Consider the following 27133-nt stretch of genomic DNA (forward strand, 5'->3'; position numbering starts at 1 on the left):
GTTTTTCATCGCATAATATCAATAATTGTTCGACACATACTGGACATTTTAAAATTAAAATGATAGACGTTTTCTTGTTTAGACAGTCTAACTATAATAATACAGTAGAGGCTATATTTCTTGTTTAGACAGTCTGAATATAATAATACAGTAGAGGCTCTATTTCTTGTTTAGACAGTCTAACTATAATAATACAGTAGAGGCTCTATTTCTTGTTTAGACAGTCGGACAATTAATACAGTAGAGGCTCTATCTATACTGCACTGCTTCTAGAGGCTGTATAAATAATTTTACGTTTTTAGGGCAGGAACCGAGAGTGCCCTTTTCCCACGGTTTGTCGGATATTGTCGTTCCTGTCATTCCCTGTCATTCCCTGTCATTCCCTGTCATTCCCTGTCATTACATGTCATTACATGTCATTCCTTGTCATTCCCTGTCATTCCCTGTCATTCCTTGTCATTCCCTGTCATTCCCTGTAATTCCTTGTCACATCTTGTCGTAAAATTGACATTACATTGGGCACTCTCGGTTCCTGCCCTTTTTATAACTAATTATTACTTTGACTGGTTTAAGGTGCTTACTGTATACTTGTATAATAATCGACGAACAGTCGATATTACGTTGCGAAGTCTACTCTCGGGAAACTAAAAATAATACAAATTTGTTAAATGTTTCTGCGCTTTAGTTACAATTAGTGTGCCACAATGCTGTGTTTTACACCCCAAATAGACTAAAATGAAAATTATGTTAAGCCCATCGTTGGCATTATTGCATCGTTAATCATATTCAGAACTACCATGAAAGTCATGTTGCAAAACCCATATTAACTAACTGACTAATTTAGATAAATTTGATGTGATCGAGTGATTAGATTATGTAAATGAATAGACATACCTATTACTGCATTAGAAGTTACAACGTTTTCCTGTTGAGAAATATCCCACGGCCAGTAAATGCGGCTTACATAACTTTTAACTAGTTTGGACTGTTCAATCCTACCTTTTTTGTCGACATTTTTTTGCTTCAAAACTGAGAAGTTAAAATGAATATATTTTGTTACAGTATAGTTGGTCGCAGAGTTTATGATTTAAACCTTGCTTCCACAATTTGCTTTGAGTTAATGCACCATACTTTATTAGTAAAATGCCTGTTATTTTAAGAATATTTCTAGCTGAGCTTCAGCAATATCATTATTATTGCAAGTTGAACTAGGAAATCGCATTTAACAAAGCTAAGGTTAAGCTGGAGAGTCAACAGAGGGGAACTTAAATGAACAATTAACCCTCTTTGATGTTAAAATTCCGTTTTTAAGATCAAAAGGACGAAACTGAAGGCTCATAAGAGGCACCGAAAAAATGAAATGTCAATGATTAAGAGTAATGAAGTCTTTTATTCAGTGATATCACCGATGATTAGCGAAGCTGAAGAAAACGACGACACAGGAAATAATGATGAGAACACTCCGATAAAGGATGAAAGAACCTGTTGCTGGGGATTGGTAAAAAGGAGAACTCTTCTTGTGATTTGGGGAACAATAACTGTGACACTTACAAACTTTGGATATTTCACAGGAGGGTTCTATGCTTTTAACTACTTCCAAACTCAATACTTTGGTTCGTATCAAAGGAATTTTTTCACTTTATCTAACCAAAAATGCAAGGTTGTCTTAACGTTTGGTTTGTATGTAAAAAAATATAAGCAGTGAGTTGATCAAATATTTTTAATTATAAGGCAAATAAGTTGCAGTATACCATGCTATCAAATAATTTCGTGCTTTTTTGCATAAGTAAACCATGGTACCAGGTAAAATATGGATCTTCTTTTCAGAGGAGCAGAGAAACAACAGCATTATACTATTAGCAGAACGGGAACAGTTGTTTTCATTGTATCCGATTCTACAAAACTCCTCAAACCTTGAAAAATACAGCAGGGCAGCAGACCTTCTCTGTCACATCACCAAATATCCCAGAAAAAGGTGGTCTTTCTGGGCTGCATTTGATTCCTGTGTCTCTGTTATAACTACTGTGGGTAAGTAAAACATAGATTTTAGTAAAACAAAGAAGGTAAGGAGTGTTATCTCTTTTTAATGGTGGGTGTGGAACATGGACTTTGTATTGCTGTGTTGATGAATCACAATTGACTAAATTATTTAACTATGAATGTAGAGGGAACCAACAGGATATCTTGTTCAGTCGAAAATCTGGCATATTTTCGCTCAAATCTCTGGCATTCTGGTCCAGTAACAAAGCTAATTTTTAAGTATTTCAGTAGTAGTACAGTGTACACTGATCAAAAGTATGATTTATATTGTCTATCTTCTCATACAATGAGTGCATTCCAGTATTCAATTTGAATAAATTTCTACAATTTGTTATTTTACATTTTGGATAGCAAATTAATGAGGTAACAAAAAACCACACAACCATTATTACATAGAAAATTTCTTAAGTGGTGAGCTCATCTTCCCAGGTTATGGAGTGTTACATCCTACAACTTGGTACAGTAAGGTAGCTTGCTGCCTTTATGCCATGGCAGGACTTCCCCTATACTTTATCATGCTAGGAGCATCAGGTTTTGTTTATGATTTATGAATCAGCACCAAACTTTAGAATCAAAATGTTGTTTCATAACAAATTTTATTAATCGTAATTGTAACAGAAGCCTTACAATTGAATAATAAATAAGTTTAATAAGTAATAAATCTAATCGTTTCTGCAGGAAAGTTTATCGTCAGCATGTTTGAGTATATGAACGAAAAAAGCAGTTTTGTAAAATTAATTTGCAAACACAGATACACCGAACTTATAATCGCCTACATTAATATTGCAATCATCATGTCCCTCTTCTTATTGGGTTTGTCTTGTAAGTTAAAGAAGAAAAATATGAGTGCCCTCCAATGAGAGATTTAAATCGTTTCAACTGACTGATTTGTTTATGCAAATCATAAGAATCGGGAGATTGCTGACCAAAAAAGTGTATCATTATATTTAGTAAATTCTATTGCACTGGTCTTAGTAATCTTTTAATTTAATGTTTAAATCACAGATTTTGGGTACTTCTCATCTCGCGTGGGTGAAATCTACAGTAATGCAAGTGTGATATCCTTATCTGGTTATGGATACACACACACGCAGAATGAGATATCAGTGTATGGTAAAAATTGGACTCTTTATCAGGGTGTCTATTACTGCATGATTTCTTTGACTACAGTGGGATTTGGAGATTATTATCTTGGACACCCAAATGATCCAAAGCAGGTAAGACTTTAAGTTAATAAACTTAATATATGACATATTTCGTTTAAATTATATACTGGACAGTAATACATAAACTACATATTATATTATCAGCTTCAACCCTTAAATGACGAAATACGACTTTCAGGCTGCAATGCTGTTTTCGTCAGTTACATTTGGTTTTGCTCTCTTCTCCTATGCATTCCAAACATACTCAAAACTATCAGAGGAAACAATGAAATATTTAAAAGAGAAAACTGAAGCTGCATCAAAAGCAGCTAAAAATGCTGCAATGAGTGAAATGGGAGATTTCGCTGATAAGATGTCACTTACAGATATAATGATGCCTGGTAAAGGACCTTTTTCTAGTTTAACTGACCTAGTGCCAGAAGAAGCTTCAATCAATGGAATTTGCTTACATAAGTCAGATACTGAAAGCATAACAAAATAAATGACAAAAATGTTCAACACAGTATTATATTTTTACTTACTCCAAAAGTATCATTTAATGATCAATTTAACCTCATAAATACCATAATTGTTGATTACAAACTGAATAAACTCACAGATATGATAAGTTAACTTAATGTTGCATGTATCAAGATATAGCATTCTGTGTGCAAATACATTTCACTGTTACTATTTCATTTGAACACTTGAACAAAGACACATACTCTGCCCACTATAAGGGACCATAATTGTTTCAATTATGTAACTGTATAGAATTATTATAATTATCACTATTTCATTTATTTTTACTTCAGAACATCTACATTGTAATGTACTGTAAACAACACGATAAAACAAAAATTTAAGAAGACGTATACAAACAACAATATTGTATTTTTGTTTCGCTGGTACCGAGACGCAGCATTTTATCAAGAGCCTTTAAAATGACCCTTAAAATTGTAGGATGTAAAAAAGTCACATTTTCAAGTCAACATTCAACATTAAGTTGTTGAGGAAATAACAAATAATTGCGCTCCTACTGAATCGCTCGCCCAAATTTTAAGAAAATTCTTGTGAAAAGGGCCTGAGGGTATGAGAGTAGTTTAACTCAGTGTATTTTTGGACGCTGATTCCGAATCACCCTCCATGACGTGAGGTAAAAATGTTTCCCTGGAGAATGATGGTCAAAAAACCGTTTTGGTCAAGTGACAGTCTATATAATTAAAACACGAATTCGATTGTTTAGGGCTTGGGTTATTAGTAAAATTGTGGTTAGGGAAATGGTTAGTTTCGGGGTTTTGTATTATACTTAGGGTTAGGGTTGTGATTCAATTATGGATTAGGGTTTATGACTTATGTTGTAGGTTTTGCTCTAACCAGAGCCCTCTCGCTTGCAGTAGCGCGCGACTGCAGTACGCGTATACACATGGCTATGTGAATTGTAGGTTTATAACCTACCAAGACGCGCGCGGTAAACGTTAAATACTAGTGGAGCCGCGGCAAAGTACTAAAATGCGCGGGCAATTCTAAAATTTATAATGTCGCCGCGCCTCACGTCTTGTATTATTAGACAACAACATCAAATTCACTGTCCATATTTTGTAACAAAATCTAAAATTTCATAATACATGGTGTTGTATATGTTTTAATATCACTACAACTAAAGCGGACAAGCTTTTTATTTTACAACAATATCACATCAGAACACGATTCAGGTTTGATCTGCTACGAAGCACACTCATAGCACTCAGGGGAATCAGAGGAAGACAAAAAGCCCAGCACCTTGGACTGGATGACGTATCCTTCAATCTCATCCCTCAGAAGACGAGCTTTGAGGTCTCTTAAGTTTGTTTATGTAAATTTTATAGACAATTTATTGTAGCTATTAAAGGGGATGTACGGATAAAGTACCAAACCTTATTGTGTATATTTGGTTGCAATTCCGGTAAATGATGAAACATGTCTCTTCTGAGAGTGATACCGTGAGTTGCTTCCTCTGATTATAAAAAAAAACAATATCATTCGGTCTCCTTGTCACTGTAACACTTTGAAAGAAACACGAAGATTGAACAGCGAGACAGAGAATGGACAGTGAGACAGAAATTGAACAGTCAGACAGGGAATGAACACCGAGAAAGATTGATAGGTAAGACAGGGAATTGACTCTAAAATAGAGAATGAACACTGATGCAGAGATTGAATAATGAGACGGAGAATTAACGTCGAGACAGGAATGAACAGTGATTTAATAGTTAAACAAAGAATGATCACTGAGAAAGAGATTGAATAGTTAAACAAATAATGAACGTCGAGACAGATTGAATAGTGAGACGGAGAATGAACGTCGAGACAGAGAATGAACATTGAGACAGATTGAATAGTGAGACGGAGAATGAACGTCGAGACAGAGAATGAACATTGAGACAGATTGAATAGTGAGACGGAGAATGAACGTCGAGACAGAGAATGAACATTGAGACAGATTAAATAGTCAGACGGAGAATAAATGTCGAGACAGAGAATGAACGCCGAGACAAAGATTGAATAGTTAAACAAGAAAATGAACAATAAAATGTGACCTCCAGATCAGTAAAATTAGGGGTGCTGGGAGAGCTGCATAGAGTCCACTAGTATTTAATATTAGCCTGTACTGGCTCAATAAAATGTGACCTCCAGATCAGTAAAATTAGGGGCGCTGGGAGAGCTGCATAGAGTCCACTAGTATTTAATATTAGCCGACGCGCGCCGAGTTGGAACGATCTAATTATCTAAATATCTAAAACAAATATTTTACGAGTATCACCTGTTAAGACATAATTAAATTAAGACATAATTAAATAGTGCATCGAGCTACATATTAAACTTGAAACTTAAACTGAAAATAATAATTTTTAATGTGTCATTAATAATGCAATGTAAAGTTGAAATTAATGTGTAATATAATGTGTAAAATAATCATATACAATAAAATAATGAGCAAATGATTTAAAATTATTTTTAAATGAATAATTTCACTGTTTTCAGTTGTAGCGCGATGCGTTACTGGGCTGCGCCGCGCACTCAATTATGCTTTTCGAAACCATGCCTCTTGTAACTATGCATCTCGTTAGATCGGCGAAATGTGCCATTGGGCCTCGCCGAGGCCCGAGCTGCGATGAATTGACATCGTCAAATTTAAATTAATGTATTCAGTATTTTGCCCTATAAACCATTACTGGGCCGCGCTCAGCCTGTCATTCCGCCAAATCTTTGTTCGTTAATGAACATAATAGCCTTCGTTAATGAACATAATAGCCTGGGGTCCTCAGGTAATATAAACCAAAGCCCTGATCTCGTTTGCAATATTAACGCACGACCGCAAAATGTGTAGACACATTGCTGTGTGAATTCAGTATTTGGAATTAAATATTGGAATGATTATTATATTAATTAATTTTTATAATTTAGTTATTTTTGATCATTGTGCACGTAATTGCGGCGCGTGTACATTTTATTTTTGTATCACAACACAACATTTACTGTCGAGGCTACGCGCGCGGTGTTGTTTTTTGTTTCACTTTTTTGAAGACTTATTAGAATCTAGCGTTATCAAAAGTAAACTGAAATCACATCTGAGGATGGACAGATTGAAGCAGAAAGGTAAACTTAGACTAATTAAGTGAAAATATCTACAAAAGGTCCATTGAGATGTTATAGTGCGATGCCCTACTCACAGGGGTAACTATAGTAGCTGCTGACTGCTGCTAACTGCTACTAACTGCTGCTGACTGCTGCTAACTGCTGTTAACTGCTGCAAATAGCGCGACAGCAGCAGTTAGCAGCCTAGCTGAGCTGCAAATGATTGACATCTTGTAGCGCGATGCACTACTGGGTCGCGCGCGCGCATCCAATAATGCTTCTCGCAACCATCGTATGCAGATCGGCGAAATGCGAAGGATTGACATCGTGAATCAAATTGACATCGTGAATCAGATTGAAATTGTTTAAATCAAATCATAAATCAGTTTGTTCCAATATGGTCTCACCCTCTCCGGAAGAAAAGAACTGTGGACTTTCTTAATTTTACTGCTACTGTTTACTTTTGTTTACTTCTCTATTTCCATCCCCATCAAATTTCTCGTTTCATTGATTCCGAATGAGGAAATTGATGTCTTAAAAATGGAATCTATTTCTCATTTCCCTGTGAGCAATTCCCTAAAGGGAAATACAAATGTTTCTAATTATGAATTACGAACGAATCAACATGAAAGGTATTATGATGATGATGATGAAAATCTAAATATTATAGGCTACAATGAGCATTTTAGTAACAAATAGTATGAAAGATCTGTAATTTAAAAAATAAAAACCCTAAATATATTTACACCCCAAGTTAAAAATATAAATACTTTATTTTTAAAAACACTATCAAATAAGGTGGTTGATCAGTCACTTGTGTCATTACGACGACGTCGTTATATCAAGTCAAAATATTCCCCAAAATAATTTAAAGACGATTCCCGATCAAAAACGGTCAGAAAGGTATTAAACTATTATATGTATACTTACCATTCCATGTTGATTTGTTCATGATTCATATTTGGAAACATCTGTATTTAGGGGTCGTTCACATATTACGTAATCGTTTTATGGAACATTTTTACCCCCCCCCCCCCCCCCCCCCCCATCCGTAATCAGTTTTACACATAGCTATTGTGTCAAAATAACACTAGCGTAATCATTCGGAAATCCCCCCCCCCCCCTCAGCTGATTACGTAACATGTGAACAACCCCTTGAAATATATATCTAATTTATTCATGTTTGATTTAAATGTTATCCCTTGATTGACGATGTCAACCCTTCGAGTTTGTTGTACAAAGCTGCCATATAGCCTGACTGACAATTTTCTCGACTGACTGACAATGTTTCTTCTTTTTCCCCATTTAGAATACAAAGATTAGTACATTTTAGCTTATGATTAATATTATATTTTTACCTATAGTTTACTTAGATTGAGTAACGTTCCGCGAGCGACGTTCCATGAGCAACTTTCCACGAGCAACATTCTGCGAGCAAAAATGATAGTTTGCGCTGCGTGTCGAAGCGGCAACGTCCTCTAATGTTATCACAGACTACTCACAAAATTATCTTCTGATTGACTTACTCAGTAAATGCATCTTTGAAGTATTTTTAGGTCTCAATTGCTGTGAAAATTTTTTCAATTTCTTTAAAAAATTCAACCCTTGTCAACTAGAACTCCCCACTTGCGCTAAAACAATTCCATTTTCTGTGATGCTATATGCTGCTGGCTACTTGATATGTATAGTAGCAAGACTCCTGGAGTTCTCTCATATAATGAGGAAAGCAAATTTAACAACTGGTAATGGGTCGACTTATCACTTATCTCTATGTTCAAACATGATTCTTTAAATATGCAGATAAAAACCTCGAACCAAAACACATTTTAATGGTGGTATAAACTAGGAAATCAAGTACGGTAGGTGTATATGTATAATTCAATAATGAATTTTCGTAGATAGAAAGTTGAAAATATTTACAATGGAAATTTGTTTATGAATATAACAGCTGTCAATAGGAATGTCTCGCTGTGTTGAGGAAACATCCACAACGCTCAACAACATTAAGCAACTGCAACAAAAGCTTGACCAACAACTCAATGACGATATCAATGAGAAAATATACTGGAAACGAAAATGTGAACAGCTTGGTAAGTTCGTGTGCTTCTAAATAAACTAAAAGGTTGGATGATATTTTGCCTTCACTATAAATATTATTAAGTCTAATTTTGCTCAGTATTTCCAATCTATATCTGTGGTCCTTATATGCAACTTAAAAGTTAATTATCGAATTTGGAAAACTGTTATCATTCACAGTAATGCCGAATTTCAGAGCAGGAATTGAAAGACCTTAAGTCTAAAAAAGTGGAGCCAGTCAGACAGAAGATTGCTACAATGAGTAGTGAGGTTTGTTATATCTTTATAAATTCACTGTACCTACTATTAGTAATCTTGTGCAAATTGTTAAATTCCTCATGCCCTACCTGTTTTTAGGCGAAGGTAAAGCTTTGAATTTGGTAAAGGGTTAGGGTTGAAAAGGGGCCATAGTCAAGGCTCGACTGGAATCCTGTCTTAATTAAAATCAGCCTATTTTTTGAATCCTGGTCCTGCACTGATGAACCATTTTACGTTGTAACATTAATAATCAATATGCTAAGACTTCTAGTAACTAAGAGTCATCAAATAAAACTGGCTGGGTAATATTTCATTGCATTTAATATCGAATTATTGATATTAATAAATTAGGTATGAGTAATAGGTTAAGTAGTCGTGACTGATAAACCACAAGATACTCAGGCTCTATCATATTATAATAGATCTACGGATAACCAATTAATGTACGATGATGAGTATTAGTGCTTTTCATTCAAACAAGTAAAAACAAATCTTTTATGTCATGTTTCCAGGGTTTGGACTGGAATTGCCCGCTTAAAGAACTTCCATCGCGTTACATTACATAATTTTCTCAATAAATGTAATAGATTTGTAGTGTTGTAATTAGTTTAAATTAGTATGTTTTACACTAAAATCAAAATGTAGAATATTCTGGAAATTTGATACAGTTTCTGGAACAGCGCCTTCTTACTCTTCTGGAAAGGTCGCCCTTACAATCCTCACCAAATCATCTTGCTCCCCAGGAACGAGTTTCACAGGATCATTAAATCCCTGACCATCATAATTGAGACTATACGTCATACCATTACTTGTCTTATCTTGTAACCAAAACATCAGCTCCTTTAGGAAGGACAGCATGCATTCTGGTCGCCAGTAGTTTGATGCAATTCTTTCTAGATCTTTCATTGTGAATTTCTGTATTGCCTTCAGATCTCCGTCTTCTGTTCTGAATCCAACGTAGACTTTGTTTATGCCAAGAGGAGCACAGTGAGCCCAAAACTTCCTGGTTTGGAATCTTTCAAAATTTACATGCTGCCTATCTGTTTCAATTACTGGGGCTGTTTTTAACTCAACGTAGTTCTCCAGGACATCCTGGTGATCCCCGGGTAATCGACAGGGTATCCTAGAGTTGGTTAGTAGCTTCAGGTGTCCTAGTTGGACAAGTCGTGTCATCCTGATATCCACATCCTGACACGAATATCCGGCCGTTCTTCTCCCTCCCGTCCTCATCACGTCCTCGAACACAACACCCCACTCCCCGTACTTCCTGTAATCATCTGGCCAAAACACGGGACCATCTAGTTGTGTGTCGTCACTCTCAAGGTACAGGGTGTTGTTGTATTTGTATAATTTGGCCTTCCACGGATCTTTTCTATTGTAGGGAATCTGACATAACTTTCTTATCAATCTCCTGCTAGCCACTATGTCAACATCACACATATTGTAATTCACAGCTTCAGCCCACCTCAAGATCTTATCTACTGATGAACAATCCAGACTCGGCTCAGCCGGTTCTTCAGTTCGCAAACTCATTGGCAGTTGAATGGGAGCTTCTAGTTGAGGAATTCTGCACAATTCGGGGGTATCATCGCCAGAATGCACTGACCACACCGTCATGGGCTCCTCTGGGTTCAGATCGTTGAATCTGCCAACTTCTTGAACACTGAGGTGTCTCGTGTTTGTACCACGATATTGCTTTGGTCTTCGGACCAGAAACTGCTCACTGGTCATATTTAATTTCCTGGTGTGAGATAAAATTAATTATTTTCTGATTTGAAATGTGCCATCAATCAGTTATCACCGGCAACTTAAATCATAGTAAAAACAAGAATTTCGCCGCGGTTACACCACGCACGATTAATTTTCCCTGCTTAAAGTTAAACCGTTAATATTTGCAACGAAAAGTTAATTTTATCGATTGATAAAAATTAGATATTGGATTATTTTGTTGTTAAAAAGTTGCAATATTTTCATCGTAATTTGTCATTGCGCGCGTGCAGGATTGCATGTACTCGAATATTTAGTACGCCGCGCACAAATTTTGGGCTAATTTAATTTGAACGGCATCGTTTGACAATTGAAATTCGCGTTGGATACTGCAATTAACTAACACATGCCGAGCGTCGCGCGCAGCATAACAGACGCTTCCTTTACGCATAATTATAGGGGAGTGGTCTATATTGCGAAGGAGCAGACTTTTGTCGTCACCGCAGGTCCATCGGGATAGCTCATATATCCAAACCCGATTACTTATTCCCTACGATCTTTTTGCCTTCGGCAAGAGCAGGGAAAAATATGATATAAAATATAGATGCGTGGGATTGTGAGTACAGGAGACCTTTCAAAAGATTTTAATCGTATACGGCCACTTGTGGTATGAATAACTTGACTCCCGCGTATATAATAAGATTTATTTTGATGGAATCCCCTGCAGGAACATGATTTGCTGTAGGTGCAAGTTTTACAATTCGGCTACAACTTTTAAAACAATCCGGCGGTTGAAAAACAATGTTAGAATGGTAATCTCAGCAGAACATAATATTATCTCAATGCTTTGTTGTATTTTGACACCAAAACTTGATAAGATTATTTGTTAAAAAATAACCTGCTAAAAACATAAACTGACTAAAACATTACATTTAGTCACGTGAAACCCCCAATGTAATTATGTTTTTACACCGGGGTAATAGATCTCTAGTCTCTCCGGCTACAGCTTATTATACTGTTATCTCCCACAACGCTTTAGGTTGTTGTACATGGTTCCGGCCATAGTTTTGGTTGAGAAATGGAATTAAAGAATTAAGGCCAAAATCTGTGGCATGACATCTTGATTCTTACTAATTTATGATATGTTACATCTTGACTACCGGAATTTAGATGATGGGAGTTCAGCTCGTTTAAACTAAAACAATGCTCTGTGAAAAATTATTTCATAAATCAAAACTGAAAATATTTCATTTTCAGGTCGTTGACAGTAACCCATATTCAAGGCTTATGGCTCTTCAACGTATGGGAATAGTGGACAACTATCAGGAAATAAGGTACAAGTTATTTAACACAAGATTTAACACACTTCTTGTTATTATGTTTTTATACAGATCACTAACAACCCATTTTAGCGGCTGTAACACCTCAGTCATGAGCTAAATAGTAATACACCAGGAACTACACAGTGGCAGTTGTAGGGGTCGGTGGGGTGGGAAGTGTTACTTCCGAGATGTTGACAAGGTGTGGAGTTGGCAAACTCATACTCTTCGACTACGATAAGGTCGAGCTGGCCAACATGAACCGGCTCTTCTTTACTCCCGACCAGTCTGGTTTGTTTTTCAGTCGTACCGGCTCTTCTTTACTCCCGACCAGTCTGGTTTGTTTTTCAGTCGTAGAATTTCATATTTTTCAGACACTGTATGAAAGATTTTGAAAGAATTAAACTTTCTTAAATGGTAAAATTCCCAACTCTGCTGTGACTTCATTTGTCATGTTTTGAAATGTCTCCTTAATTCATGACACATCCAAAGGTTTATCAAAAGTTGAAGCAGCACGTGATACACTTACCAACATAAACCCGGACGTAGAAATACACACCCACAACTACAACATTACACACGTGGACCACTTTGACCACTTCATGACCACTATCAGTACTGGTGGTCTCCAGGGTAACCCTGTTGATCTCGTTCTCTCTTGTGTGGATAATTTCGAGGCCAGGATGGCCATCAACCAGGTTAGCTTTTCTTAGTTTTACGTTGGCCTGGGTGGTACATTAGAGTGGTTCATTTTACCAAAAGTTGTTCAAATAATTAGAAATCATATCTTATTAGTTGCTCTATAGGGTCAGGAACGACCAAAAATTTTTTTTTGACTCTAGTGTTCCGGATATGGTCCGCACATGCCACGCCCATTTTTATAGCGTTTCTTATACAGGTAAAATTGTCTAAATCGTCAATTTAGTCATGAAGGAGTATGGAAGGAGTTCTGAATGTGTGCTCCTCTAATATAAACAGTAGAAAATGGTTAACTTTAGTCGAGGTCTCAGGTCTCTACAATGTCGGGAAGTTCCTGCAGGAGTTTGCGCATTGCGCTGAAGCGCGGGATTCACTGCGCCAAAAGTGAAGGTCGTAGAGACATGAGACCTTGACTAAAGTTAACCTTTTCATACCATTACTATAGGAGTGTGACACTTTCAGAGTCCTGAACACATTCCTATATCACTTAATCGTCAATTATATGAATTTTACCTGTTAAAATATATCATCTTTAACTGATATCAATTTAGTTTAACACTGTTAGCTTTTAAATAGGAAATAATTTACTTCACACCAAACTCACACTTAGCATAAAGAAATACAAAAAGATTCCAAATTGAACTTTGATTATATCCTGGGACTGGTTATCATTTCTCGATTGTTCTCCATTCTCCAACGCAGTCAGAAAGTTCAGATTTAGGTAGACTTGGTTTTCGAATCTTCATATGTTCAGAATTGAAGTAGGCCAGAAGGGGTTTGGTTACCAGAGGAATTGAATATCTTCGTGGAACAAGGAAATTAATGAGGTCTTCGTTGATTTCTTCATAACTCGTCACTGACAGGATGAGTATTGACGAGATCCACTGATTACTTCATAGCTCGTCATTGATAGGATCAGTATTAATGAGATCGAATGATTACTTGATAGCTCGTAACTAACTGGATCAGCATAACATGACTAACGACTAACGAGGTCCAGTGATATCTTGCTGATTCGTCAAGGTCAGTAAATAACTATAAATATCGAAAAAATTTGCTTACAAATTACAGAGTGCAAATGCCTTCTTCACAACTATCGGCTATGAACGGAACAGATGAATCTCTTCTTTGGCTTCATCTTTTAAAATGACTCAGTCCCTCTGAAACAAGATAATGCTTAGGACTAGGAGGAACTTAGTTAAGTTCTCGTAGGATTCGCTAAGAGGAAAATTACTTAGTAAGCTAACATTCTTTTGTAGGATGTTACCACTCATCATATCTGTTATCCAGTATAATCCCACAACTAGACCCTCTCATTTTTGAGTCTCGACAATGACTGCAGCAATGTGTACTATTTTGATGCTCGGTCCAGGTAGTCTCCAAGAAAGCCTCCTTTTTTTATACTCTCATATTGTGTGTAAGTTTGGTGTGAAGTAAATTATTTCCTATTTAAAAGCTAACAGTGTTAAACTAAATTGATATCAGTTAAAGATGATATATTTTAACAGGTAAAATTCATATAATTGACGATTAAGTGATATAGGAATGTGTTCAGGACTCTGAAAGTGTCACACTCCTATAGTAATGGTATGAAAAGGTTAACTTTAGTCAAGGTCTCATGTCTCTACGACCTTCACTTTTGGCGCAGTGAATCCCGCGCTTCAGCGCAATGCGCAAACTCCTGCAGGAACTTCCCGACATTGTAGAGACCTGATACCTCGACTAAAGTTAACCATTTTCTACTGTTTATATTAGAGGAGCACACATTCAGAACTCCTTCCATACTCCTTCATGACTAAATTGACGATTTAGACAATTTTACCTGTATAAGAAACGCTATAAAAATGGGCGTGGCATGTGCGGACCATATCCGGAACACTAGAGTCAAAAAAAAATTTTTGGTCGTTCCTGACCCTATAGAGCAACTAATAAGATATGATTTCTAATTATTTGAACAACTTTTGGTAAAATGAACCACTCTATGGTACATCATTCAATTGATTAGTTTCACTTATCTTGAACGAGAGAATACTTCCGGAAAAATGTGAATAACAGAGTTATAATAAATATAGAGATATAAATTGAATTCCTGAAACTCTAAAAGCTGCTCCATTACACAGGCATGCAACGAATTAGGTCAAGTGTGGATAGAGAGTGGAGTAAGTGAGAACGCAGTATCTGGACACATCCAACTACTGGACCCTGGTAAATGTTTATCATTAAAATACAGGAAGAAGAACGTATCATATGTTATTTATGATACCTTCTATTTATTCTTTCATTTGTTAATGGCACTTTTGTGATACCCAGTATAAATTATTGTTTTGACAAATTATTTTCCCTGTAGGACGAACAGCCTGCTTTGCGTGTGCACCCCCACTTGTTGTTGCCAGTAAGATCGATGAGAAAACACTCAAAAGAGAAGGTATGCTCAAATACTCACAAACAGACTTTTCAAATCGCCATCTGGCTCCCGAGTTATCGCATGTTTATGAAAGTTAAGTTTGTGTGTTAGTTGGGAAAGGTGAAAAAAGTTATCTTATGTTTTTACTTCTTATCTTCAGGTGTTTGTGCCGCATCGTTGCCGACAACAATGGGTGTAGTCGCTGGATTGCTTGTCCAAAATACCCTCAAATACTTGCTCAAGGTAAGTCAACCCTGTAAGATATGATTAGTGCGACATGTGGCAATCCGTAAGATATGGAACACGCGAATATAAAAAGTGTGATTACAAATGCGCTGGACACGTGAAATTGTCGCGCGCGCGCGTTTATTATTGCGTGACATTAGCTGATCGAGATCGGTTGCACAACTTCAGAAATGAGAAATCACACATCAAATTTTAATTTGTATTTCCTCGTGTAGTTTGGTGAAGTAACAGAATACTTGGGCTACAATGCACTGAACGATTTCTTCCCGCAATTTAATCTCAAGCCGAACCCTACCTGTGACAGTAATGGTAAGTTGCAAAATAGTCACTTTACGGTTCAATTATTTTGTAAGTTCTGGAGAATTGAATTGGACATTCCTTAGTCATTATCTTATAGTTTGTAGGAATTTTTAAGTCGGCCTAATCTTATTTGTATTTTAAATCAGCGTGTTTGAAACGACAGAAGATATGGGCGGAAACTGCGCCAGCTCCGATTAAGGAAGAAATAGTCGAGGAGGAAATAGTTCATGAAGAGGATTGGGGAATATCACTAGTGGACGTTAGTTAAAACACATCGCTTTGAGATGGCATCTTAGAAGTCTTAGTTTTATGATGGGCATAATTGCAAACATGGCTAATCAAATACACATTTAGGGATTAGTAACATCATTCTAACGCTAAGGTAAGCTAGCAACTAAGTTTAAGCTAAAACGACCAATAATAAAACCAGGAGGAAGGTGGGACCACATCAGAAGATTTGTCAGTGACAGATGGTCTCAGACTCGCTTACACGATGGATAAAGTTAATAACGATACATTGCAAGGTAAAGGAATTATCAAGTTAAGAGAAGTTGGTGAAGTCTGTACGCATAATGTTATTTTCTGTGCCATTTTCAATTTTGTATGAGTTTTTGTAATAAAGTTCAAGTAAAATCCTCTTTTTCAGACAATCTCGTGTCGGTTGATGAAGGAACTAGTTTAGAAGACCTGATGAGACAGATGAATCAGCTTTAGGTTCCCATCAGTTTGAAGATAAATAATATTGAATAATATTGATATAAGGATTTCAGTTCAGTTTCTTTTAAGTGGGATATTTATTTAATGATGAATGATTTTTTTCAATTAATCAGGGATTTTTTTCGACCACTCATCTTCAAGATAAATTATTGAAATCTGAAGTCTAATTAACCAGAAAATTACGAATAATTAAAAAAAAACGAAAATGTACGAATAACTAACCAGTATCTATCTTGATCTTGCTAATATTCCTATATGTGAATTATGATACATAACATGTATTCATAAACATGTTATCTGAAAGCTGTTCTGGCTAATTGCTGTCAAAGAGTAAGAGATGTTTAAGCGCCTTCAGATTGGTCGCATGAGTGCATTGTACAATTTCATTCGTAGTTGTGCCTTTTTTGCTTGATACTTGCGAATTTGTGTCTCAAAAAAGTGATATTTAATTACGGCGTTTTTAATTGAGTGACGGAATTGGAAAAAATCTTTTACGCAAGCTTTTGATTTAATAATGCAAATTTTATTTGTTTCTCAGGCTAGGTACAAACGTAAAATTCAAATGGACAAAAGGATACAATCTTTATACTTTTCTCATCACCAAACTTAAACATTATCTTCGAATGTATCTTACATTATCAAACCTATTATATATGTACATTATCAAACCTATGTACATACTATAACTACACATTATATCTGAACAAATCACAAGTTTTAGATTTGGTTGGTGGTTAAATAAGAACTCATCTGCAGGAATAGAGCTGTTGTTCTGATTGTCAAATATTAACCGCGAGGCAGAAGACTTTCAGCTATTTATCACTTTAAAAGCTGTTTATATACTTCAAGCCATGACAAATCTTTGGGTTAAAATCTATCTAAAGCATTAAAAAAAGTTAAATTACTGTTTATCAAATAACATCAAATTAATTTTATCCTGTCTCTCATCCTCTCATACATCCTCAACTGAACTCCATACTATCCAATTAACAGTTTACAAAAACGTAACAAAATCTCTGAAGAATCCAGCACGTGTTGGCCACATGCCAGCTTGTGAATAGCACGTGATTTATCACAGGGTATACTGGGAACTCTCCCTGGAAATGGAGTCTTCTGCATCCTCTTCCTCTCGGAATGTGTAGGGAGTGTTGCTAACTCTCTCTGAGTCGTACGTGCTTGCCTGGAGGGGAATTTGTATGTTGGCATTTGATAATATTGAAATTGTAGATTAGATGATATGCTTAATATTGCACGGTCTGTTGGCACAGAAATATGTGATCACCTACTCTCAATTTTCCCACTTAAGTTGTGTAAATTTTATCTACTAATGTAATCTGTATGCACAATCCACTACAGTAAACTGGATACATTGCATGCCAACAGTTGTAACACGTGTTTCATGCTTGTCAATGTCTCAGAGAGGATTGTTACTGAGTATACAGATGTACTTATTAATTAATGTGGCAAGCAATGGACGGCAAATAAGAATATCTTATGTAACGGAATAATGAATACCTATGCTTATATTATTAATACAATGATTTCTGTTGAATATTCTGGTGTGACCCGTGTACTGTCGGTGTACTGGTTTTGAGACTCATGGAATGATCATGTACCTGTGTACGGGGAGGAAGTATTGATAAACTGGGTACATTCTGTTCCAGAGTGAATGAGCTCTTCATACTTGGGTCAGTGCCCCTGATGTCTTCCAGAAGAGAGGATCTCTGTTGCAAACATTCACTTCTTACTTGATTGTATCTCTTTTGAATCTGAAATGAAAGTATCGGAGTTAAATTGTATCCGGCAAGTATTGTTTCCCTATTTGGGACAACATTACTAAAGTAAGGAAGCAGCTCTAAGACATAGCATATCGTATAGCTAGGAGGGTTTGGAAAACATTACCTGATCCAACAGTCTTCGACCCTGCTTCTTCGTCCTAGTATTTTCACTGGCGATATAGTCGCCGAGACCGCCTTCTAGAGCGACGTTTTGATTCCTTATCATTCGCAATCCATCATTCAGGGGTTTATCCTTGTCTATTTTCTTGCCCTTTGGAACCAGACGTTTTCCCTGACCGAATAAAGTGTTAAGAATTCTCGTTATTTTAAACTTGTTAGGAAAACCATGTGGATTGTTGCCATAGCAACTGAAATTTCAAATTGTTGAAAAGTTAGACTTTTCTTACTGCGAGAACAAAAATATCCGCGCGTTACAGATCGTCAACGCGCGGCGCATTGCCTCAAAGTCATGTTATACCTTGCAAGACTTGTAGATATGCTTCCTTGGAAGTACTTCTGAGTTACAAACAGGTTTATAGATGTCGGGTAGGATCATAGTCTTTTGTAGTGCTTTCCTGAGGGAACTTACAGCACTCTGAAATAGAAAAAAAGTATCAACAATTATACATAAGTTTGAATTCACGGCAATCGTCAACAATTAGGACACTAAAAATATCATTCTCAAGTCCAAAACATAGATAAACCTGTATATGTTCTGGGATATAGTCGTTGGGGTCGTCATCAACGTCAACAAGATCTTCGAAACCCTGAGATATGTACGATTCACTCCGAGGGTAAAATAAAATTACACGCATCAAACAAAAAGGTGCAAAATAAAATCATACACATGAAACAAAAACATGAACCTCTTCGAATGACACAAATTTGTAAATGTGACCTGATATTAGTCTACCTTGTATCTATCAGGAATATGAACAGTGCTGGCGGTATAAGACAGTATATCAGGCTCACTTTCTTCTTCATCCTCCTCTTCTGCCTCCTGATCGTCCACTTGAGTCAAAAACACGCCCTCGTCAGGAGGCCCTGTTCAGGAGCCTCTTTCTGGGCTTCAGGAAGAGATACAGAGGGAGAAATGGGAGGCACTGAGGATCCTGAAGTTCATTTAGTTAGAAACATTTTGGGGTGGAACATTCTATGCATTCGTTTAATAGGGCAAGAGCGCTGAAATTAGATAATTATTAGATTTTGAATGATTAGTGAGTTAAAGGGAAAACCAGCAGTAGTAGGTGGAAGAGCAAGGGAAGGAGCAGACTCCAGGGTTAGCAACTCTGGGTGGGGCTGTCTGGGCAGAGGTCGAGGGGGTTCCTTGATGCGGCGGGTTCCTGCGCTTACTGTAACAGAGGGAGGCTTCTTCACTTTGGAGGGTGGGTTTCTGATGATGGTGATCCCGTTGCGGAGGGTGAGTTCGTGGGTGAGAAGAATAGGGAGACCTCGACATTGGGTTATTACTGGGTTATTGTGTAGGACTAGTTGGCAGAGTTTGGGCCACAGTGCACACGCTAACACTCCCTCTTCTTCTGAGATCTGGAATAGAGTTCTGGGTAAGTTGTAAGTTATCTTTCAAAGTAAAAGATACATGCTTTGGTTTGTAATGTGAGATCTGAGGATGAATTTTAGCCTTTGCTTAAGTAGCCTTGCACAGCTTTGGTGATGTGTGTTTTTGTTTTGTGTCGAGCAAATATGCTTCGTTCGCCTCCGTGAGATGTGGCGCTTACCAATTAACAATTAACATAAATACAAATCATAAATTTAGTTACAATTTTTGAACTTGTCAGCTTTAATGCTAAACGGTAGCCCGAATACTAGCAAAACTTGAAGTTTCTTACCACTTATTATATAATAACTTCATGTCAACCTGGAATACTTTGTTAAGACGTTCAAATATAGGGTTATACTATCATAGCCAGCTTTTAAGTATTCAAATTGAATTTTGTTATGTTTAGTTTAATTAAGCTATTTATTTGTGCTAAATTAAAATTAACATTTATCTAAACTATTTATATTGATCAGTTAGATGTAATTAACTCCAATCGTTGGCGTTATTTCGCTAATATAATATCAGCTGGAGAAGCTGAACTAATGAGTACGCACCACGTTATCAGATAAGATAAGAGTACTCACCACGTTATCAGATAAGATAAGAGTACTCACCACGTTATCAGATAAGATAAGAGTACTCACCACGTTATCAGATAAGATAAGAGTACTCACCACGTTATCAGATAAGATAAGAGTACTCACCACGTTATCAGATAAGATAAGAGTACTCACCACGTTATCAGATAAGATAAGAGTACTCACCACGTTATCAGATAAGATAAGAGTACTCACCACGTTATCAGATAAGATAAGAGTACTCACCACGTTATCAGATAAGATAAGAGTACTCACCACGTTATCAGATAAGATAAGAGTACTCACCACGTTATCAGATAAGATAAGAGTACTCACCACGTTATCAGATAAGATAAGAGTCTGCAGCTGAGGGAACGGTTGCTGAAGCGGCATGGGCGCAGTCTGGTACATTGTCTCTGCTGTTGACTTACCCTCGCTAATCTGGGGGAGCTGGTAATGTGAACGTTAGTACTGTGTAAAGGAGTTAGTACTGTGTAAAGGAGTTAGTACTGTGTAAAGGATTTTTAGGGCCGAGGGAAGATTCTGACTGTAAGGTTCCGGGCGGACTGCTGAGCTTTTTGTGGCTACGTTTATAAAGTTATAACGAGAGGCTCTTCGTGGATTATAATTATATAATGACAGACAGATATATGCACAAAAGGTTGATGATATAATGATATACTTATTTCAAACAAGTGGAACACTTGATTATTTTAATATAACGAAGAATTAGGTCTAGAAGCTCATGACAATTATTTTATTTATATAACCTTAATTTAAAACAAAAAGTTAATTAACAGACCAGATAGGCGTCGACATTGAGTTTGTTTTTTCTGATGGCATCAGGACTATCGGACTTGTTCATGTCCCGTTCCATCATTCCACTCTTAACACTTCCTCCCGGAAATGCGCTGAATATTTAATTAGATCTTATTATTATTCGACATGAATTGTTTTTGAACGAATATTTTGTGGTTGTGTTGATTTATTAATACAGCTGGTTGGTCCCGAAATGTTACGGAAGCCTGAGCATCAATATATGATCGAACTCTGAATATCATAGTATCGGTTAATAATGGCCAACTCTCTGTAACTAAATATTCAATTATAAAATATTCAACAAAGATGTTTCCCCACCTGCTACTCCCCACATGAACTATTTGTTCTCGACTCAGGGAGGCCGGGGAGTCTCCCCTGGACACCCCTGTCTCAATGTCCTCCTCTTCTGGACGTGAGATTGGTTTCTTATCTCGGATTGTTGGGGTTTCGTCCTCAAGATCTGGGGTACTGATCTCTGATTCGGGGGTATCGTCTTCCAGCACATCAGGCGAGTCCTCCTGCAGAAAGAAATAATTATAATAATAATTTAAAAGTTTAAACTGGCTTTAAATTTTATTGTCTCTTTTAATAGTTTTGATAATTTGTTTTCTTTTTCAAGAAACTTGGGATAACGGTAAAATACTTATAATCGCACTTTTTTCGGCCAAGTTTTCAAATCAACAATTTTACTTACACTATTGTCGTCTTTTCCAGGTAAAACATCGATCAGCTTTTTGGGTGTCTTGGTTTGGATTGGAGTTATTTTGCTTTTCGTCAAACCAAACTCCGAGTTTGAAATTTCTTGCTTCATTTTCTGACGGGGTTACTACATCATCAAAAGATCAACTAATAGAAACAAAGGGCGTTTCAAAAGTCTTGAACAATTTATTTACTGAATAAATTTGTATCCATTTGTCCAAACTTGATTGTGTTATTAATTGGTATTTTTAAGGTTTAATGGCAACTTCTAAATTTTATTTAAGTATTACGATATGCAAATATCACCTGTTAATTAATCACCTGTTGATTAATCACCTGTTAATTAATCACCTGTTAATTAATCACCTGTTAATTAATCACCTGTTGATTAATCACCTATTAATTAATCACCTGTTAATTAATCACCTGTTAATTAATTACCTGTTAATTAATCACCTGTTAATTAATCACCTGAGAGTTAGCGGAGGATCTCTGAGACTTGGTCCGAGTAGACTTTGCGGACTTGTTCTGTGCTTTAAAGTCCTCGACATGAGCTATTGCAGAACCCAACACCCGTAAATGAGGTATGTAGTAGATGTGATTCTTAGCAAGGTTCAAGTACTTCAACCTTAAAACGTGTATTTTAGGGCTCATGTCTCATTGATAAAGTGATAAGTATTTAATTGTACTACCAACCAATCTCTAGTATTTCTCATCATGTTTTCAGAGTTAAACTGATGTGATTCAATATTAATTCGTTCGGGATCTTAATGATACCCACTCGTCAATTTCAAGCTGAAGGTCGAAGAAATAAAGATAAAATGTCCAGGCTTACTTTTTGAGAGCCCCCAGAGTGGCGAAGGTAGAGAGGTCACAGAGATGATTGTTGTCTAAATACAATTCCTCCAGGTTGGCAAACCTCTGGTAAATCTGCTTCTCATTATCAACTGAAATAGAGGGAGAGGTTAATTTAGAGTTAAGGGGGGCTCACTATGATTTGTTTTCGAGATAGCACTTCGTGGACAATTTCGAGATTTTGAGATATGTTGTAGAGCTCAATCTAAATATTCGAATGCTTTTGTCCCCACCGAAAAAAAAGTTTCCCATCTGTAGATATCGCGCGTCAAATTTTGAGGTTTACCTATTGTAAACCTATTGTAAATGAAAACTTCAACTGCAATTTTGTTTAAAATCTATCTTCTTTTACAGTTTACGACATGGGATCTTGGCAACAGTGTTTGTCAAGGTCTTTTCCAATAGTATAATGTGCCGATTTTTGATTTTTTGTGGGGTGGTGTGCGAGCGTCAGGTAGTACGTGGTCTGCCAACTGGCAAAAAATATTTTTTCGACCTCGGACCCCCCCCCCCCCCTGTGACCTTAACTGTGTGTTAACAGTGCGTTATGTGTCCGTCTACGTATAACCGAATTGCCCTAACTTAGCTAGGCTGTTATTGGAAAATATTGAGTGTCTTCTATTATTTACTCTTACCTAAAACATTCTCTCATTCGCAACAAATACTTTAGCACATACCAAAGTTCCCAACCTTTGTAGTTGTACAACTCAAAGCATATTATAGACATCATTGCGAATTAACTCATCCAAGGAAACTATGAAAGCTGACAATCAACTGTAATGTCTTCCGAGTGTCAAATGTCTAGAGCTGTGAGCACTGATCAGACTGAGTCTGATACATTGTTCTTTTTGTTCTAAAACACAAAGATACAAATTTAATACTCGACTTAGTGACTCGGCTGATAATGAAGCAGTTGAGGTTGCTTGTGTTTGTCGTACGCTCTTTTCAGAATGGCCACTGTCAAGAACAAATGGGACGACAAAACTTACAATCAGCCCAAATATAAATATAGGGTCTTCAATTTAATTATAACTCTAAAATTAAAATTAAATCAAAGTCTATAACAGAACATTAAATACCTGCTGGGTATGCCATGTTTGACGGTAGAGTTTTAATCTCGTTAGCTGTTAATACCAGAACTCTCAGTCTCTCAATGAGCCCTATGTTCAGTATTCCACTATGTGATATCTGAAGAGTTTAGTGAGGTTACTACCATTCAGACGTTTTGGTTATATTCACAAAACTGAATTGCACTGCTCACAAAAGTTGAGAGGACATTAGAGTTACAAGAGTTACAATAGTTACAAGAGTTACAAGAGTTACAAGAGTTACACATTAATAAGATTTAGTATTTATTGTAAACTCTCCCCCAATAACCTGATTGTAAGACAGATCCAAAGTGTCGAGATGTAGGAAGTGGTTCGGTGACAGTTTAACTTTACTCAAACTGTTAAACTGGAACTGAATCTCCCGAACCATGGGAAACGAGGAGAGACACTGAAAATAATGTTATTATCAGTAGTAATTTAGTAGAAGTTATCATAATATTTTTTTTTTTTTAATAAAAAAAAATCATAATATTTCAATACGTACTATCATGACACTATTTGCCATCAATCAATTCGACGGTTCTGAAAAGATGACAAATGATAACCGGAAAATAAAAACTAAAAAGTCAGATCTTAATTGATTATTATTGTGAGTTATACCTCCAACTTCAAATTGTTTTCGGCTGCGTTGATGTGGAACAAGTTGATGAATAAGTCAAAATCATCTTCCTTAGCCGCATTCAAACCTGTAAGAAGAATGTTCAATGTTTTATAGGACTAGAAGTATTATATTTTTGTTCTTAAATTGCTTAGAATTGTATGCAGTGAAGCATGATATACAAGAAGTGAAACAGCGATGCAATATCAGATTCGGTAAACAACTAAAACCAATGAAGGTGCCAAGCTTGATTGTTACTTCCACAATATCTGAGCTTCTAGACTCTTCCAAATCCATCGCTCATAATAATCAAACCGAACAGTACCTTGGTTGGAGATATCTATACTACAGATATCTTGTGGGTCGTCTAACTTAGCACAGTTCAGTAGGTAGTACCCGTCCAATATCTTCTCCCCTAACTGTTTCTCAGCCTCCTGTGACTCCTTGCATTATTTTATCAGTTCCCCGATTAATAACAATAGTTTTGGTATTATTAAACACGGACGAGACATCAACAGAAACGTTCATATTCCGTAAAACTCGGAACAGTTTCAGTCCCTAAACATAATAATTTCTCCGTGATGCACGAACAAGGTATTACCAACCTGTTGCCTATGCTGGATGTAGTCCTGGTCGTAGAGGAGGAAGCTGTGATACCTCCGGTGTTGGGCTTCCTGGTGCTCTACCAGCCATGCTCCACCTGGGATAGAGAGTTTCAACTAAACTATATGTTCTCTCTCAGTTACCTTCTTGACTACAGAGGTTATTTCAGTTATTGGAAATGTTCATTGTTTTCTGAATTCCTGCTACATTTTTATTTGAATTGTGATCACTTTAAACTCAATACAATTTCTGGCAGATTCTTTAATGTTGACGTCTTATTGGTTCAAGATAAACAGTAAACAGTCAAAGTACAGTGTATTCAATCGTAAACTTAACATTCGTTTATTATCGACTGATGATCATCTCACATTGAATTTTTCATAATACCACGACTTGCAAAAACGATGTGCACGCAAATTTACAATCTCACATGTTCTGTAATTTCACATGCACGAACGTGATTGGATAAACCTCTGGGTAGATAACGAGATCTGTACGGAATTAAAGAATCCAGCTCCATCAGTAGCACAAATAAACGAACAAACAAATAGCGGACAATGATTTGAACTGAGCATCTTATGACAAATTTTAATTACTATCGCGTCGGTCGGATAGGTAACTTAAGCTGTGCTAACAGAGTAACGGTGTAACAATATAAAAGTGATCCTTAAATAGAAAGTTTAAAGAAGTCACTGCTTAATGAATGCTAGTGTGGTTTTGATACGACGACAGGATGTTAAAGCAACATTCTTATTCAGTTAATTAACTGTTTAAATATCTGTTTAAACGTGATCAATACGTGAAACATATTAAGATTTATGAAAAGTAACAAGTAAAGATAAAGGATTTTATAACTTAAAATGTTTAATCAGTGTTGTACGGTTGATGATTTAATTTATTGTGTGAGCACCGCACTCCACCAACTCTTGAATCAGCAAATTATTAAGACAATAGATATAGTACTTTTACATAATAGGGGGTTTTGAACTGGAAATATTTCAAGAAGAGAAAGTACAATCAATATTCGGTGCAGAAAAATTCGAGCCAGACCAATCTAAATCGTGAGGCTTATTAATGAATCCGTACAAAATCCGTACGAAATTTCTAATCATCGGTATTCAGTACTGTGTTTGAATCTCCTTCCAAACTCAACAATCAGCCTTCATATATTAATGGTTTCCCTAACCTCCACCAGTTTATAATTGTATCACCAATTTAAAAACTTTTCTCCGTTAAAACCTTATTTTACCAATAATAACAACAATAAATCTTAAAATGAAGCAGTGGGACAACAATAAACCGTGGGAAACAATGAAATGATAGTACGCTTGTATTTCGCCCGCACGGATAGAAACTGAGACAATTGCCAGGGACTAACCAGTAACCATGCTAGAGTGGTTTAAAAATACAACAATTAAATTCTAACTCCTCCAGGGCAGGTATATATGAGAATTTTGTCTCTCTCACACACTAGTTGGAGTGGGTATAATCACAATATTCTGGCTATTTGCCAAGTTTAATGTACCTTCAGTTAGTATCTGCTTCTTGCGGGTGAGAGAGTGAGCGGGAAACGCGGGGATCAGTCCATCAAACGCGGGTAGAAAGTCTGCTGTGTGCAGTTCAGTCATTTTCAAGTCATGTCATCCTATTTTGAGGCCCTACGAGGAGTGTGCTAAGGTTATGATTTAAATTTACTGGATACACACGGGGATATAGTATGGTATGGTAAAAACAAATAGTTTTAAAATCACCATATAAAGTTAGCTATATATCTCGGTGAATTAATTTCCTTTTTTCGGTCATCAGAATTCAAAATTGGTCTCTTGAATACGTCATGTCGTAAAGTGGTCGTCAAATGCCAGTGTGAATTAAGTGATGAATATCAGGACAACACATAAACTTCCTTAAACTCGTGATCAAACACAACCTTTTATTTGTCCACCAATTAGTCCATTGTTTAAGTCGAACTATCCAAAGCAAATCCTATGGTATAATTGGGTATGACCA

General features: G+C 36.5%; 3 protein-coding genes across 4 annotated transcripts; 1 reads left to right on the forward strand and 2 right to left on the reverse strand.

Moving 5' to 3' along the window:
- The first annotated feature begins 8748 nt into the window (after positions 1–8748).
- Positions 8749–17044, forward strand: LOC134821305 (ubiquitin-like modifier-activating enzyme 5). Its single transcript, XM_063832030.1, has 12 exons — positions 8749–8893; positions 9076–9149; positions 12102–12178; positions 12300–12454; positions 12656–12861; positions 14983–15067; positions 15210–15287; positions 15427–15509; positions 15728–15821; positions 15959–16071; positions 16243–16336; positions 16459–17044. The coding sequence occupies exons 1-12, from the start codon at positions 8764–8766 to the stop codon at positions 16524–16526; spliced, it is 1257 nt and encodes a 418-aa protein (XP_063688100.1). The 5' UTR covers positions 8749–8763; the 3' UTR covers positions 16527–17044.
- LOC134821165 (uncharacterized) lies at positions 9756–10874 on the reverse strand. Its single transcript, XM_063831836.1, has one exon. It carries the CDS (start codon positions 10866–10868, stop codon positions 9825–9827), a length of 1044 nt encoding a protein of 347 aa, XP_063687906.1. The 5' UTR covers positions 10869–10874; the 3' UTR covers positions 9756–9824.
- On the reverse strand, positions 16726–26800 carry LOC134821304 (X-ray radiation resistance-associated protein 1-like). Of its 2 annotated transcripts, none has more exons than XM_063832029.1 (19): positions 26652–26800; positions 25129–25223; positions 24849–24957; positions 24526–24611; positions 24194–24313; positions 23896–24004; positions 22797–22908; positions 22433–22589; positions 21957–22076; positions 21581–21780; positions 21246–21354; positions 20780–20884; positions 19543–19852; positions 19221–19419; positions 19012–19074; positions 18786–18902; positions 18432–18599; positions 18146–18298; positions 16726–17709 (listed from the first exon to the last, which is right to left on the reverse strand). In XM_063832029.1, the coding sequence occupies exons 1-14, from the start codon at positions 26752–26754 to the stop codon at positions 19325–19327; spliced, it is 1830 nt and encodes a 609-aa protein (XP_063688099.1). In that variant the 5' UTR covers positions 26755–26800; the 3' UTR covers positions 16726–17709; positions 18146–18298; positions 18432–18599; positions 18786–18902; positions 19012–19074; positions 19221–19324. The 2 variants fall into 2 exon arrangements, with proteins under 2 accessions (XP_063688099.1, XP_063688097.1); XM_063832027.1 differs by having other exon boundaries at positions 20780–20893; positions 26652–26786.
- Positions 26801–27133: the final 333 nt, after the last annotated feature.

The sequence above is a fragment of the Bolinopsis microptera genome, chromosome 9, assembly GCF_026151205.1.
Source record: "Bolinopsis microptera isolate Bmic1 chromosome 9, MBARI_Bmic_1.0, whole genome shotgun sequence".
Classification (NCBI taxonomy): Eukaryota; Metazoa; Ctenophora; class Tentaculata; order Lobata; family Bolinopsidae; genus Bolinopsis; species Bolinopsis microptera.

Bases quoted from the DNA above. Each gene is read 5' to 3' on its own strand.
- LOC134821305 (XM_063832030.1), top strand. From the start codon at position 8,764: ATGTCTCGCTGTGTTGAGGAAACATCCACAACGCTCAACAACATTAAG. The intron at 15,288-15,426 runs GTATGCTCAAAT...TCTTATCTTCAG, and splicing joins GAAAACACTCAAAAGAGAAG to GTGTTTGTGCCGCATCGTTG. The intron at 15,510-15,727 runs GTAAGTCAACCC...TTCCTCGTGTAG, and splicing joins CCCTCAAATACTTGCTCAAG to TTTGGTGAAGTAACAGAATA.
- LOC134821165 (XM_063831836.1), bottom strand. From the start codon at position 10,868: ATGACCAGTGAGCAGTTTCTGGTCCGAAGACCAAAGCAATATCGTGGT.
- LOC134821304 (XM_063832027.1), bottom strand. From the start codon at position 26,754: ATGACTGAACTGCACACAGCAGACTTTCTACCCGCGTTTGATGGACTG. The intron at 22,909-23,895 runs GTATTTAATGTT...CCTCTATTTCAG, and splicing joins AAACATGGCATACCCAGCAG to TTGATAATGAGAAGCAGATT. The intron at 19,853-20,779 runs GTGAGTACTCTT...ACTCTATTCCAG, and splicing joins TTATCTTATCTGATAACGTG to ATCTCAGAAGAAGAGGGAGT.